Here is a 14,806-nt window from a genome sequence, read left to right as displayed (position 1 = left end):
TATTTTATTTATGAATAAACTACAATGGATAGTAAGCTCCATGTTGATTGATATTTTATAAATATGACATAGTTTTTATCCTTTGTGCTGTATATGTATACTGTAGGCTGTGTGTATTCAACTGGTACTTACTGAGTCTGATATGGAGCAACTGTAACAAAACAATTTCCTTCGGGATAATAAAAGTATTCCGATTCTGATTCTGATATGGTAATATTTCATTGTCCTACAGACACGGCCTTTAATTTGCAGTCTGTGTATATTACCCTTGAGATGCTAATCAAACGGTTTAAACTGATTGACAGAAGTGTGGCATTGAGGCTAATCCAGTGAGGTGTTTTAACCTCCGCACTACAGCAACCTCTTGCTGCCTGTTAATGTCTTAAAGGAGGGCTCGACTGTCTTGTGTTTAGGGATGAGCTGATACAATAGTCAACATTAGTATCAAGCAGACAAAAGTCAAAATCACCTGCTTGGAAAATTGTAAAATCCAATAGATTTCACATAAATGCTTCACTAAGCACCTACTGAAAATGTGGGCATCTGATTTCTCCCCAAAAGGAGCAGAATATTTGTTATAAAGTTGGAAAACTGTGTGTTTGAAATGGCCGGTTATGGCTAGTTTGTAAATATGTTGGTTTAAAGACCACTGCATCAGACTGATATCAGTATCGGTAGATCATGGTGGTGACATTTGTATCCGATAAAAAGCGGTAAGATCCGTCCCTACTTAATGTTCTAGGGTTAGTGGACATTTTACTGATTTTACATTCTTTGTAAAAAAGATTTATTACCTTGCTCTCAAGGCCAACAAGATTTTATTGATCTTCATCTGTCTGTCAGTCAGTCAGCGGGATTACTCAAAAACTACTGAGCCCTTCTTCATGAGTTTTTTGAAAGGTGGTGCATGATGCAAGGAAGAACCTATTCGATTTTGGAGTGGTTCAGATTTACTTTCTTTAAAATGTTGAGACAGGGTCTTAACCTTGGTGGAGGTGCGCCCTCTCTGAGCACCTGCTCCTGCACCTGTCACTCTGGGCCAAGTTAATCCTGTGCTACAGCCTTCACATTGATGCAACTGCAGTAAATTCAGGTAGGAGCCTGTAAGAACCTCAAATGTTACTAGGTCTGATCTGGTAAAACTGCTGTTGGATTGCATTAACAAGTAGGGCTGCAACAATTAGTCAACATTGTAGACAAAAATCATTAGTAAAATCAGTCGCAGACTAATTTAATTATCGATAATTGTCGGTTAAATCATCACGTCACTTTTTTTTTACACTATGGACCTGAACTACATTCTTTTTTTCATCAGAGTGAGACATCTCGCCTTCTATGCATCTCCATTAGAGGACATCAGTAGTTCAGTCACTATTATCTGCCTTGTATTATGAGTGGTGGCCAAGAGAAGCAGACATTCACAGCAATATTTGCCAACAATCCACTCTCTCTCTATACGATAGCGTATCCTTAACATCTTGATTTGTCTCTATCGTTGTTCTACAAGTACTGAATCTCTCATTACAGAGCGACAGAATCCAAATCTGCCACTAATACTACTATTTTGTATTATCTCAAGTATTTACATTATTATTGTACTCATGACACCCAGTTTGACTTTAAAAACAACAATTACACAACTGTTCCTGGCCCTGAAATGTCCCTTTCTATGCTCCAGTCTCGCATTCCTTTCTCCTCTCTTCTCTTCTCTTCTCTTTTTATCTCCAATTTTTCTAAATCAAAGACAATGGTTGCTCACATTGAGAGATTTCTTCCCGTAATAAGAAATTATTCTTTTTAAAGTGTCCCCTTGTCTTTGTGTACTGTAAGAACCGTTGGGTCTTTTTAATCGTAAAGTTTGTTTAACTTTAGTCTGGAAAGTACCTTGAAATCATGGATGATTTGTGTAAAACAAGTAAAATTGTAGTGAGGTAAATTGTATTCTGCTCCAACCCTGAGCAAACAGCCTGTAAAATAAATAAATGCAAAGTCGCTCTTAGTGTCCAGACTGCATAACAAGAGCAGTGAACAAACTGGTACAAATCAACAAACATGACTCACTACTGCTCCACTTAAAAACACTGCAACCACCAGAACCAAAATCGATCTCCCTCCCCACTGCTCCTGCCAAGTTTCTCTGCTTTAAAAAACAGCTTTTAGAGATGATTCCATAAAACAACATTCTGTTTTTTTGACACCAAATCACTTCAATATGGTGACAAGGAAGAAATAAGGAAGAAGAAGGAGGCCTATAATGCAACATAATGGATGCCGACTGCCATCAAAATGTAAAAAAGAAGATAAAAAGAGAACTGTGTTCACAAGCTGCAGCATTGGACATTTAATGACTTTGTAAATCAATGAGGGAAGCTCATGAAACTTGTTATGATGCTTTCAGCCAAAACAAAGACAAATTATCAGCTTGAGTTATTTTTGTTTGTTTTTTCATTCTTTCAATTTAAATCTCCTACATCAGAATTTTCGCACGGATAGCACAGCAATGTGGCAAATTCATTTTGATAATTAATACAAAAATAGTAAGAAATGTATTTGATTTGATTTTGTCACACAGTGCAAATCACAAAGATGTTAAATTTAAAGTACTGTCTCCAAGTAAAAGAAAAAGGAAAGTAACACGTCAACGAAGATGGAAGAGGGTAACGTTTGGCATTTTTCCACCAAAAAAAAAAGATTGACAGACCATTTAACTGCAGAATTATTTTTTGTTAAATAAATAAATAAATAAATAAATAAATAAATAAATAAATAAATAAATAAAAGGACAATGTACCAAAATGTCCCTCATTATCCACAACCTACTGCCTATGCCAATATTCTGTATTACCAGCTATATCCAATGACGCCTTAGCTCTCCTACAGTAGTGTGAAGTGTAGAAACAGTTTGAAGTTAATATCTGAAAACATAGAAAATAACAGAATGCAGCAAGGAAAAGGGGGGGTGGGGTGAGTATTAACACAAACTGAAGGAGGCAGCTGCACACTAAGCACCGAGTGCACTCAAAACATTGTTCAGCTTCTATCAAATCTACTGTACGTCATTGACCTGTTTTCAGTCATCAGTATACATTCACTGAACAGCTCATACTGATTCCGGTAAAAAACAAACAAAAAAAAAAACAGGTTTAGAGCTCACCATGGCTGCACCCCTTCCTGTCTGCAGACCTCCCAGCCATGGCATGTTGATGGGTGTACCAGGGCTACTGTGGGTGTACGGTGTGGTGCCATGAAGGGCAGCAAAGTCATCACGTGTATGGATCACCAGGAAGTCATCGCTTCCAACACTACGGATAGAATTATATTTAGAAATATGTTTTATAATGACATGAGTACAGTTCATATCACAGACAGATTTAAAGCTGTTGTAGAAAAAGATGTGTTTGATGACGATTTCAAAGTGTAAAAAAAAAAGAAGCTATATTCAGCCATTATTAAATAGTATCTACAACAATATTTTCTTGTGCATTGAGTAAGCTATTGAGACAGGAACAGCAACAAGAACAGACACCGAAAGTGCCCTTATTCTGAGATTTTATGAGATTCAGTCTATATCTATCCATCAACAAAGAAGCAGCCTCATAAATACAGAAAGATTATGCTGCAGTCATACAGACAAACAATACTGATGCATGCACACCACCTACACATTGTGCCATGCCCACATTCTGCTGGTATGAAGGTCAAAAGGTGAGTTGATGTTTCCTTGGTTGAACTCACAGCTGGTGACTTCATCAAGTACAGTATGCACATGTACAGACACACACACACAAATTCTTCTATTACCCTTTGGCTTCAGCGTCATCGTCATCTATCCATGTCAAGATCTGTGTGGCCAAAATGGAAGACACGTCCAGCTCCTGAATGTCATGGGTGGAGGCCATGACTAAACAATTACGATTTGCCTAGGAAACAAACAGAGACATGATGTGCTAAAAGAAATAGATGGCTGATGAAGAGGACAGAGGTAGGGAGAACAAGTTGAGGGTGATGCCAAGGTCAAATTACACAATCTTTTTGTCTGTTACGATGGTCACAGCACCAGGTCAGACAACAACAGAGCCATAAATGTGTGCAGTGACGCAAGTGAGTCATAACAAGAGGTAATTATGGACTGTTAATCCTTCAAAGAGAACTTAAGGTCACTTGTTTGCTCCTCTTTTACTTCACCATTATGTTTGTATATACAGTACATTTTATTATTTCAAGTATTGGTCAATGTTACTGATGTGACAGAACACATCATAGAAGACAAAAATCACAATCAAACATGCTAGACCAGAGGTCTCAAACTCTCAAACTCATAGACCGCAGGCCACATGAGTCCTGCCACTTGATATCAAGTTATGAAAACATGGTCCTGCGACCTCATCTTTCTTGTGAACACAGCATGTGCGGCAAAAGTGCAGCTGTCAGTGAGGTGTTGAGAAGTCAACCATTTCCCCCTTAAATAAATGGCTGTATTCAACAAAAAACTCTTGATGTGCCAGACAAAAAAAGGGCTAGTATATGGTGAAGGAGTTGTGCCAGGAGTTCCAATGTGTTATAAATTCTGTGAGAATCCACTATCGGTTAAAACCAGATTCTGAATACAAATTATTATGTAAGTGGTTTAAGACGTTTACCAAACAAAAAATGACTGCTTCTACACTCAGCTGCGTCAAAACCACATAGAGCAGTAGTAATTGATTTATTGGTCTCCACCAAATCCTGTGGGAAATATCTGGCTCTTTAGCTGCTAAATAATATGCTTTAGCCTGTTTCCACCAAGCAATACATTACGGTTTAATTAGGTGTGTTAAATTATGTTTTTGCATTGTGAATGGTTACAAAATAACCCGTCAGTATGGTCTGACTTTATGGGCAACCTTCTGATTTAATGAGAAAATTAGAAAACGTAAGACTCCCATTGACAATTTAAAAAAGAAAAAGAAAAAAAGAATAGTCCATATATGTTTGCGTAATTAACATCTTCTGAGCTAGAGAGAATACTTGAGGTCAGATAGTTGTTTTTTTTTAAATAATGAACCCTGTGTTTTTCCGCTGTACATAGTGTTGTTCAGCAGCATTGGTGTAAAAGAGCAATACCTTGTTGATGGCAAAGGCTGTGATGATGTCCGATTCCTTGTGTATGATGCGTGCCTTTCCTCCAGGGCTGTCCAGATCTGACTCAGTCTGTGCAGAGAAGCAAACACACACAACAATAAATCACAACCATGCAGATTAAATTATTGCAGCTGGAACATTAGTAAGATTTTCCCTGCAGACAAATGTTTTCAGATACATTTCACTTCATGCTACAGAACCACTGACCTGACAAGATCCATGAGAAGGGCTGATAAAAGTAAGTGTGGAAGATAACAGAGCTGACGAGAAGAAAGAACAAAGACTCTAGCTGGGCCTACTTTGTTTTGCTTACTTATTTGTCTTGCCTTTATAAGATAGGACATATTAGGCCACACAGTTAACCCGAGCAGCAGCCAGCGAAGAGTAACTGTGTTGTGCCATTTAACAGTATGAGCACAACCCCTAAGCAATGTGCACAAGCACACACTGTACCATATAGGTCCTAAGGGATATGGTAGCAAAGTATACTGTACTGTGCAATAGCTCTGGGCTGATGATTCACTATGAAGGCAGAGTCAAAAGAGATATAGACATCCTTTTAAACATGGGACTGAATTAAGTCTTTACTGGATTAATTCAAGGGGAAAAGTCCATGTTTTTTTCTGTCAGATGTTATTAAGTAAAACTTGACGAACAAAAATCAAAATATGGTGGTTTGCCATTTTCACAGAGAACATAATCCTACTGGGACTAAGATTCACTGTGACATTGCTGGGCCCATTAATCAGAAGCTATTCAGCATCATAGCTTGTCCACTGAGAGAGTGGATTAATTAACATAGAACCATACGGGAATAACTATAAAATGGCAGCTTGCACAGCATGAGGTATATTAGAAAACATCTATGAAGCATCTGTGTACGGTTCAATTTACGATTCACGTTCACATAAATATTTAGAATTGCTAAAAGCAACATTAATATCAAATCCTGACATGAACATTCAAAGTTCATGGCCTTTAAAACACTCATAGTGTATTTCTGTCAAGATCATACATTTAATATTTCTATGATTATATGTGACAGGTCATGTTTTCTATTCCTCTAAATAAAAAGGTACATGATGATGATGATGATGACAATGTTTCCATTTCTATTCATCTGCACACTTTGTACCACCCACACTTTAATATGTGAAGTTTAACATTTAACATCCAATGCAGTGTATACCCAATGGTCTTGTCAAGTCAGAAGTACTGTATATATTTTTTTCACATGCAACAAACACTCTCAGATAAAACAATGCCATATTGTAGAATAGGGTGGTGAATATACTCTATGATACAAATTCTTTCATCTTTACCACTTAGACTTAGCATGATATTCTTGTGTAGCTGATGTTCTGGTGCATCACAGTGTGTGGCTAAAGATCTAGTTTTGAAACCAGTGATTTCAACTGTACCAAATTCATGGAAGGGTTTTTATGTTACCTTACATTTAAGATGAAAGGTGTGTATATATATATGTATATATTTTTTGTGATAAGATGCATATGGCATGGTTTTACTTGTCATATATTTAATTGCTAGGGTTATTATTATTATTATAATACCTTTATTTACCATGAAAATGTTTGCTTCACCCAATGGGACTAAGTACATCAGTGCCAATGCAATACTTTTATTCTCATCTGTGCAATGTAAATATGTAATTCAAATTACTATAAAATGTTTGCTGAATTTAGCCATTATACGTTCATAGTATAAGTCAACGTTATTGAAAAAAAACAGACAAAAAAAACAAGTCAGTTAGTCAGTTTCAAATGAGAAGTAATGCAAAAGGTACTGAGGTTTATATCAAGATAAGCCCACTCCAATACCATAATTAATAATTCATTTAAGACACAATACCTGATTGTTTCCTGTCACGTCCATCCCTGAATATTTCATATTGTCACTCTGGTCCACAACCAACTTTAATGTTTTGGGGAAACAGCATTGAGCAGACACATTCACACACACAACACACAACAAAAGGTGATGAACCATGCAAACATACAAAGAAAATTAATTATTGTTATGTTAATCAAACAGTGTGTAATTACTTGAATACAATTAAAAGCATCAACATGCTGGAGGGACTAATAACACAGGTGGTTGGCATGCAGATCAAAAGAAAACACACAAATGAGCTAACAGATTTGTCAAAGAAATAGGGATGTAGTTTGCCTTGGGAGGGATGTGCTATTGATTTTAATCACAATGCGAGTGTATGCGTTATTCACTGTTAATAATACAAGGTGCTAGCTGTGCAACACAAATGGTGTAACAGGTTGTCATGGCATTAATATGATGTACCTCATTTGGGTTCTGTTTCCTGGTAAAGATATTTCTGATGAAGGTCTCCTGCACTTCTTCCTGCTTTACCAGAAACTGCCATAAGCGATTCACTGGCAGCGCTGAATGGTGGGATGTCCTGGAAAGAATAGAAAAGCTCCCGTATATTAACAATAACACTGATTAAATCTCTCTCATCTGTTCACTGAGGCACAACTATGCTGGTAATTTTTCTTTGCAGCGTAGTTAAATCTGCTACAAAAATAACTTGCAGCATCCTCCCTTCCTTGGAGGATATTTACATCACCAGGTGCAGAAGCAGACCATTAAACATCATGATGGACCCCAGCCACTGTTCACTCCCTCCCTTCATCCTCAGAACTCAGACAAAGCTGAGGTGTAGTTTCTTCCCTGAGGCTGTGAGGTTAATGAACTCAGTGAAATCCTTGCCTTAAGCTGCCCTCTGAATTTTATGCACGTCCACTGATTAATTAATTTGATACACTCTTTTTTTTTTTTTTTTTTAAAACATGCTTATCTGTTTTAACCATGTTTAACTCTGTAAGAGTTAAACATGGTTAACTCTGCAAGAGTATTTAGATATTTATTGTGGTACCTGAACGGTGTGTTGGATGGCTCAAACAGGGCTTTGTGTCTCAGCAAGGCAGGGCCAGGTGTGGCTGTTTCATCCTGGAGATGTGTGGGGATGTATCTGGAAGGTGGCCCCCCAAAGATCTCCAGCCTTTTCTGCAACACCTGTTCCCATCTTTGAAGAGTCCTCAGGACAGCATGACACAGAGGAGAGCCCACTGGCAGGTCTGTTTTAACAAAAGCAAAAAAATCAAAACAATTAGCTTAGGAAGGAAGTAGGAAATTGGGCAACACTTATCAAAGTGCTGGATGTTAGTATGTCATAAGAGTGTGTGGTGTATTTACCCAATAGATCATATCCTGCCATTGGGTAAAAGGACTTCAGGTTGACCAACACCAGCTGCACCATTGCCAAACGCATTAAACACCAGCTAGGTGGGAGAAAAAGCCATGACAGATCAGATCACGGCTTTAAAAACAAACACTGTCGATTGTTCAAAAGCTGACTGCAAACACTAGACTCTCTTCGCTGTAATAACGTCTCAGTTGTTATTACCTGTATGAATTGTGGTTTGAATGCTCTCGTTTTGGAGAGTTGGAGTCAAACACATCTTCATAGTCATCATCATCGTCGTCTTCATCTTGGCTGCCCTGGCTCTCCTCAGAGTCGTACCTAATTCTGTTTTCCGATGGTGGCAGCAAAGGCTAAAGGACACAACAATGAAGAGGACACGTAAACTATGTTTGGTAAAAAAAAATACACCATCTTTGCTTTTATTTTATTCAAGTACTGTACATGCTGATCACTGTAGCAGATGATCTCACCAGAATTACTACAAATTACAAGTGTAATTCCAAAAAAAAATTACAGTCCTATGACCAAATTTAAATGTGCTATTTAACACGAATATATCAATAATTAATAAATCCTAAGCCAATTTAAGTTTCTCAAGATAAATGCAAAAGAACTAAAATGGCCATAAATGTAACACTTTTTTATACCTTGGCAATAAAGTAATCCCAAATGCTGAGCTCTGGAGGAACAAATCGTTCCTTAAAGATGGAGGGAGCTTCTTGTTCCACTACAGGGACATGTTTAGGACTGGATGGTCCCTCCCGCTCTATCCCAGACTCCTCTTTGGATCCACTGCGCGACGACAGAAGCCTGAATCGTCTGGACTTTTTGTCAGAGGCACTAGGAGAGGCTGTGATGTTACAAGAAATTGTTTGTCACAGTATTATTACATATATATACTTTTTATATGCATGTTCACATCTTATAAAATACACAGGCCTATCTAGATATACTTTGAAATATCATCCAGAAAACAAACAAAAAAACACAAAAATGTTTCAGAAATATGAGTCACACTTTACATTACATTAGATTTAATCCGCCAACCATTAGAGAGAGCTGCAGAGAGTGTGTGATGGAAACAGCTCCCTCAGTAATAGGTTGATGGATTTCACTATGACCTACAGACGGGAGGCTAATTAATTTAGTAGGACTAATTTGATTTCAGGAGTGGGTCACCAATGAAAGGAAAAACCCCACACAGACTGAGTGCCACTAAGGTGGACCTTCAGAAAGAAGGGCAAAGATACAATCACCTGGTGGGGGTGTCCTTGTTGGGCTGTTGAGTTTCTCTATGACGGGAGTCCGTGCTCCTCCTCCAAACACTGTCACCCATAGCTTGCTGTTGAGAGGGTGGGCCATGACGCGAAACAGCTCTTGGCTGGAGTGAGTGGCCATGCCGTGAACAAACAAGCTGAGGAAAACAGCCGTTAGGATCTCACAGAGCAGCACAGTCAAGCCTGGCTGACTCTCCTCGCCTGCTGAGCTCAACAGGCGAACCAGAGAAGCGATCCCTAGAGAGAGGGATGGGTTGAGAAAAGCATGGGGAAAAAAAGACAGGAGAGAGAAAAATGGCAGCATCTGTAAAAGCACTGCAAGTGTTTGAGGAACAAAAACCACTATGGAAATTAAGTCCACTATACATCACCATATTGTGAAATAATATAAAGAAATCTTAGCAACACACCCAAAAAGAAACCCAAACTACAATGAGCTGATTCTATTTTCTATGCTAGAACATTTTTATAACATGACATTCTATAATGGTCACATGTTATAGACTTGTCTTCAGAAAACTAGTTAAAACACATCTAGGAACCATAGTACCCATGTTCATTATGAACATTAGCACTGTAATTTTATCTCAACGCAATCATCCTACAGCCTAAAGTGTGTATATTTACTAGAGTTGAAAAACAGTCCGCAGCAAATACGTTAACTCATATTCATGTCTGTTTTGTTAAAACCTGATTAAGTAACAGAGCATAAAATAACAAAGTAACAGATAACAATACAAAGGCTCTGTAAACTACAAAGGAAAAAAAAGACTTATAGGTTAATATACCTGGCCACTGTGCAGGAGAAGTGTTTGGCAGAACAGACTCATCCACGCTGACAGCTCTGACTGGCTGCTTCTGAGTCAGCAAAACACTCTGATAAACAATGCCCGTGAAATGGTTCACATGGCTGTGGGAGATGACAAGACAAAAGAAACAGACCTCTTAGAGTCAGTATGAAGTCACAGGACAGACAGTTATGTTCAACTTGAAAAGCTGTCCTGAGAAAATGAAGTTGAAAAATTAGGTAAGATGGTATAAATAATGAATGCCCAAATGTTTTATTCTAAATGTTCCATTTTGATCTGAATTCTGGGCAAATAACACATTTACCCAAGTAACTTAAGTGTGGAATTTAAGATAAAATGCTAATGAGATGCGACTGGGATCCAAATGTATGCTGTTGGGTAAGAAGATGTGTATTATGATGATGACGACAGTTTTTCCCTGCACCCAACTGCAGAGGTCATTTAGTCTTTTCTGTAGGGAAATTATCATAATATTTTGCCTACTAACATAGCAGATGTAGACATAAATTTACTTCATTGAGCAAAATAAATAAACGTAAAAGAAAAATAATTGTTGTAGAGGTCGCCAGCATAGAAGTCTAGGAGGTAACAGCCTATTTATCCTACTGTTGTTGTCATTAGTTATATCGGCAGATCTTAGTGTGTTTGCTGATATCCGTTAAATATATTATAATATACTATACTACGCTAATACATTTTAAAGCCAATATCTGCTGATACCGATATTGTGCATCCCTACTTCATATAACTAAACCACCTACTTATTCAATCAAAAGTCAAGTAAACCAAATTTTAATCAACTTTGAACAGAGAAGGGGAAAAAAAACAAAATACATCAAAATATTCTCAAATTGGCAGATTTGGCAACTTCCAAATCCTACAGCATGAAATGAATTGCTCTCTCATTGTCACACTTGTCACAAAAAACAAACGCACAATTTCATCAAACATCTGCAGCCACACACCAGGAGAATTATAAAAGAATTACCGTAGAGAAGAAACTACTTTGCTAATTCATCCTAACAGTAGCATGAGCGAGGTTGTGTGTAGTCGTGTGAGGTTTGAAATACTACAGTATGATCAGAGTTTGCTCTGAAAATGAATGAATTCTCCTTTTTGACACTTACTTTAACTGGCACATACTGTGCACTCTTGCTCTCTCTAGTGCCACAATACTGTGGCTTAAAAGTACCAATCTGGTCAGGCGTTAATTAAAATAATTACATATAACATCAAGTGATTTGGCAGAACTGTGTTAGGAACTCATTACAGCTACATGACGCCAGATGGTTTATTTAAAAAAATAAAATAAAAATGTTCCTTCTATCTTTCAAAACCAAAGACCAAAACCATATCAAGTATTCACGATGAAAATCATAAACTACAGCAGTGCAGCTTTCATAGATTATCACATGTTTAATTAGCAAACGTCCAACATGTTTTTATTTTTCCATGCCTTAAATCACATCACTGTAAATGAACCAGTCTAAAATATGTCCTCAGATGAATTTCAAGAACAAAACCTTATTTTATCCACTTTGATATACATGTCATGTGGTGTTTAACTTGATCCGTGTGTGTATGCACACTACTCTCTCATTATAAAATATGCTTGGTTACCAGCAGCCATGTCCCATCTCCTTATTTCTTGTTATTCTGCTCCAATAAGCCTAAAATCTTCTAACATACACACACAAATGTAAGCAGACAAAGCAAATTAATGTTATTTTTCAGCTTTGTTTCCGTTAAAAATGCTGGTGCTAAGATTGGGGGTGGGGGGGAGGGGAGTATCACTCTTGACAGATAAATAATCCAGTGGCAGCTAGTGCAGTTAATGGAGTCGTGTCAAAGGAAATTTGAGGGAACATAACAAAGTGGTATCAAAGCAAAGCATAGCTTTAATACGTATAAAGAATTCAGAATTCTAGCTCAGAGAGATGCTTCTCTTAAGATCCTTTGTGAACTCAAACCTTTATGAGTCAGACTGCATAAAAGCTTATTTCAAAAACAAAAAAAAGTGTTTAGTCACTTACCTGTAGGTGTGTCTGTCACACAGACACTGATATATACAGGCAGATAGGGAAGCAGCCAAGGTGTGCATCACATAAATCTGGAAATACAGGATAAACAAAGAAAAAACACAAATTAATTAGTTAATTATTTAGCATTGGTGCAATTCCTTTAATTCAAGTTTACAACACACAGTCCAAAACCATGCAGATTAGGTTAATTTGACACTTTAAATTGACAGTAGGCATGAGTGTGAGAGGGAATGGTGGTTTGTTTCTGAAAAGAAATACATAAAATATGTCCCTTGTGGTGACAAACTCCATCTTTCATTGTCCTTCACTCTCTTTCAGTGTCTCATTTCACCGCCAACCATCTCACAAATTTGGCTCTCTCTTGTGAATTGAGTTTATTGACTATATTATTGATTTTGTTTTTGTCGTATAGACAGATAAATGTGAGCAGAAACTGCCTCACCTCATTGTTAACAACATCAGGGTGTGGAGGAGAATCGAGTGCAATGATGGTCTGCAAAATGTCATGAGTCAGGTTGGTCAGGTACACCATGGGATTGGCCACCACGGTCTTTACATTGGCTGTGCACGCCATGAGAAGAGGGATAGCGTTAGGCTGGGAACTGGATGTCACCACAGATTGGATAGAGTCATCCTGTGGACAAACATTAGAGGGAAAAACAAGTCAAATCATTGGAGTACATGTCTGTAGGTACATTAAAAAAAAACAGTTGCCACAATGAATACATGTGCTGATGCATAAAGAAAGTGTAAATAGTGTACAATAAAACTGTGACACCTGCACACTGGAAAATATTGTTTACTATAATATCACACCATATTAAACTTAATAGTGTAATTTATGATCTTATATATAAGACAGAACAGGGGAGTGTGTTAGTAGTCGATGAATGACTGGTTTTATGTATATCTGCTTGATTCCAAAACATGTACCAACACCACACCATATAATATTTGAATAATGCTTGCTTAGTTTGGCAAGAACTGATCCTCTCCCTAAAAAAACAACAATACACCGATAAAACACAAATAAAACCAGTAACTGGTTTTTAATGTTACATACAAAATAAGTTTTAATCACTTTTTTGTAATGAACTTTTTTAAAACCAGCTGAAATATTTCTAGCAGAGCAAAACATTAAAGACAGACAAAAATAAAAAAAGGACATTAAACAAAGCACCTATAGACTAATCAGCAAATGTGTGTAATGTTATAATTTGTAAAATACTGCAATGCGTAATATAACCAAATATCAAATCTGTCCAATTTACAAACTGCAGGTCATTTAATTCACTAGAAATGAACAGAGATATAATAAAACAAACAGCAGCACAAACAAATCATTTTACTTATCCATCAAATATAATTTAATAACCTTTTGAGACAACAAACTGAACTAGAGTAAGTTAAACTGTAATTTATCAGTGACCTTTAGTGTTTGTCAGTGCATGTTTTAATTACCTGGTGAGATTCCTGAATCAATAGTATGAGCTCCATGCGAACAGAAGCCAGTCCTCCACCGTGGGAGCCATGCAAGCTGCAGTAGCTGAGGAACATCCTGAGCAAAGGCTGGTTACTCTGCAGCCAGTGTCTCCTGCTCCTTTGGCTGTCACTACGAGGGCTACCCAGCTGCAAAACCATTTTTAGTTTATTAGTTTTATTGACAAGTCAATAAAATTCCCTGTAAATGAGCCAATGTTCTTCAGCTGGCTAGTGTTCAAATAAAAGCTCCACAATGGTGTGCTGAGAAAACAACCGCACACTAATCTATTCTGTCAACAATAAATAAGTGCAGCTTTAAAATGTGTCTGTAATTTGTGAAAACACATTACATACACTGTAACAGGATAGGCCCATATAATTAGGTCTGCTTCTGAAAATGAATCAATAGTAAAGAAAGAGAAAGTATAATTCACAGCAGCATGAGTTGGGAGGGTTTTTGAACCCCCAGCAACAAAAACAGGTCTGTCCATCAAAGATCCAAGTAAGACTGGTGCAACAAACTCTTCAATAAAACATTTTTTTCAAACTATGTCATTCCACACTGTGCTATTGTTTTTAAATTTTTATTGTAGCAAGTGTTGCATTGATTTTCCCTCATGAACATCTGACAGTTTGAGATGCAATCAGCTATCTGCAACTACCTGTTCCTCCTCCTCCACCAACCCAAAAACAGAGGCATCACCCAGGACAGACAGATCTGACAGGCAGGGCTTGTAGCTGCAGCAACGCTGGAGAGCGACCACCTAGAGAAAACACAACTTTAACTTAAAATCAATTTTTCAAGAAGGAATTTATCATCCGTGCCGAAAAATG

At 37.5% G+C, this 14,806-nt stretch overlaps 1 protein-coding gene across 3 annotated transcripts in view; it reads right to left on the bottom strand.

The window, feature by feature from the left end:
• Positions 1-14,806, bottom strand: part of LOC131463503 (dmX-like protein 1) — a 45,640-nt gene that overhangs the window by 7,813 nt on the left and 23,021 nt on the right. For 2 of the 3 annotated variants that reach the window (XM_058635245.1, XM_058635246.1), the window contains exons 30-44: positions 14,635-14,736; positions 13,952-14,119; positions 12,933-13,124; positions 12,482-12,558; positions 10,428-10,549; positions 9,619-9,876; positions 9,010-9,212; positions 8,564-8,712; positions 8,353-8,438; positions 8,033-8,234; positions 7,438-7,555; positions 6,991-7,053; positions 5,104-5,190; positions 3,802-3,920; positions 3,155-3,302 (exon numbers count right to left, since the gene is read on the bottom strand). In XM_058635245.1, the coding sequence (XP_058491228.1) occupies positions 3,155-3,302; positions 3,802-3,920; positions 5,104-5,190; positions 6,991-7,053; positions 7,438-7,555; positions 8,033-8,234; positions 8,353-8,438; positions 8,564-8,712; positions 9,010-9,212; positions 9,619-9,876; positions 10,428-10,549; positions 12,482-12,558; positions 12,933-13,124; positions 13,952-14,119; positions 14,635-14,736 (2,094 nt within the window). The remainder of the gene's footprint in view (positions 1-3,154; positions 3,303-3,801; positions 3,921-5,103; positions 5,191-6,990; positions 7,054-7,437; positions 7,556-8,032; positions 8,235-8,352; positions 8,439-8,563; positions 8,713-9,009; positions 9,213-9,618; positions 9,877-10,427; positions 10,550-12,481; positions 12,559-12,932; positions 13,125-13,951; positions 14,120-14,634; positions 14,737-14,806) is intronic. The other variant, XM_058635247.1, reaches the window with a different exon arrangement.

Source organism: Solea solea, chromosome 8, assembly GCF_958295425.1.
Source record: "Solea solea chromosome 8, fSolSol10.1, whole genome shotgun sequence".
Taxonomy (NCBI): Eukaryota; Metazoa; Chordata; class Actinopteri; order Pleuronectiformes; family Soleidae; genus Solea; species Solea solea.
Note: the sequence above shows the minus strand (reverse complement) of the source record. Positions and strands in the feature narration are given on the sequence as shown.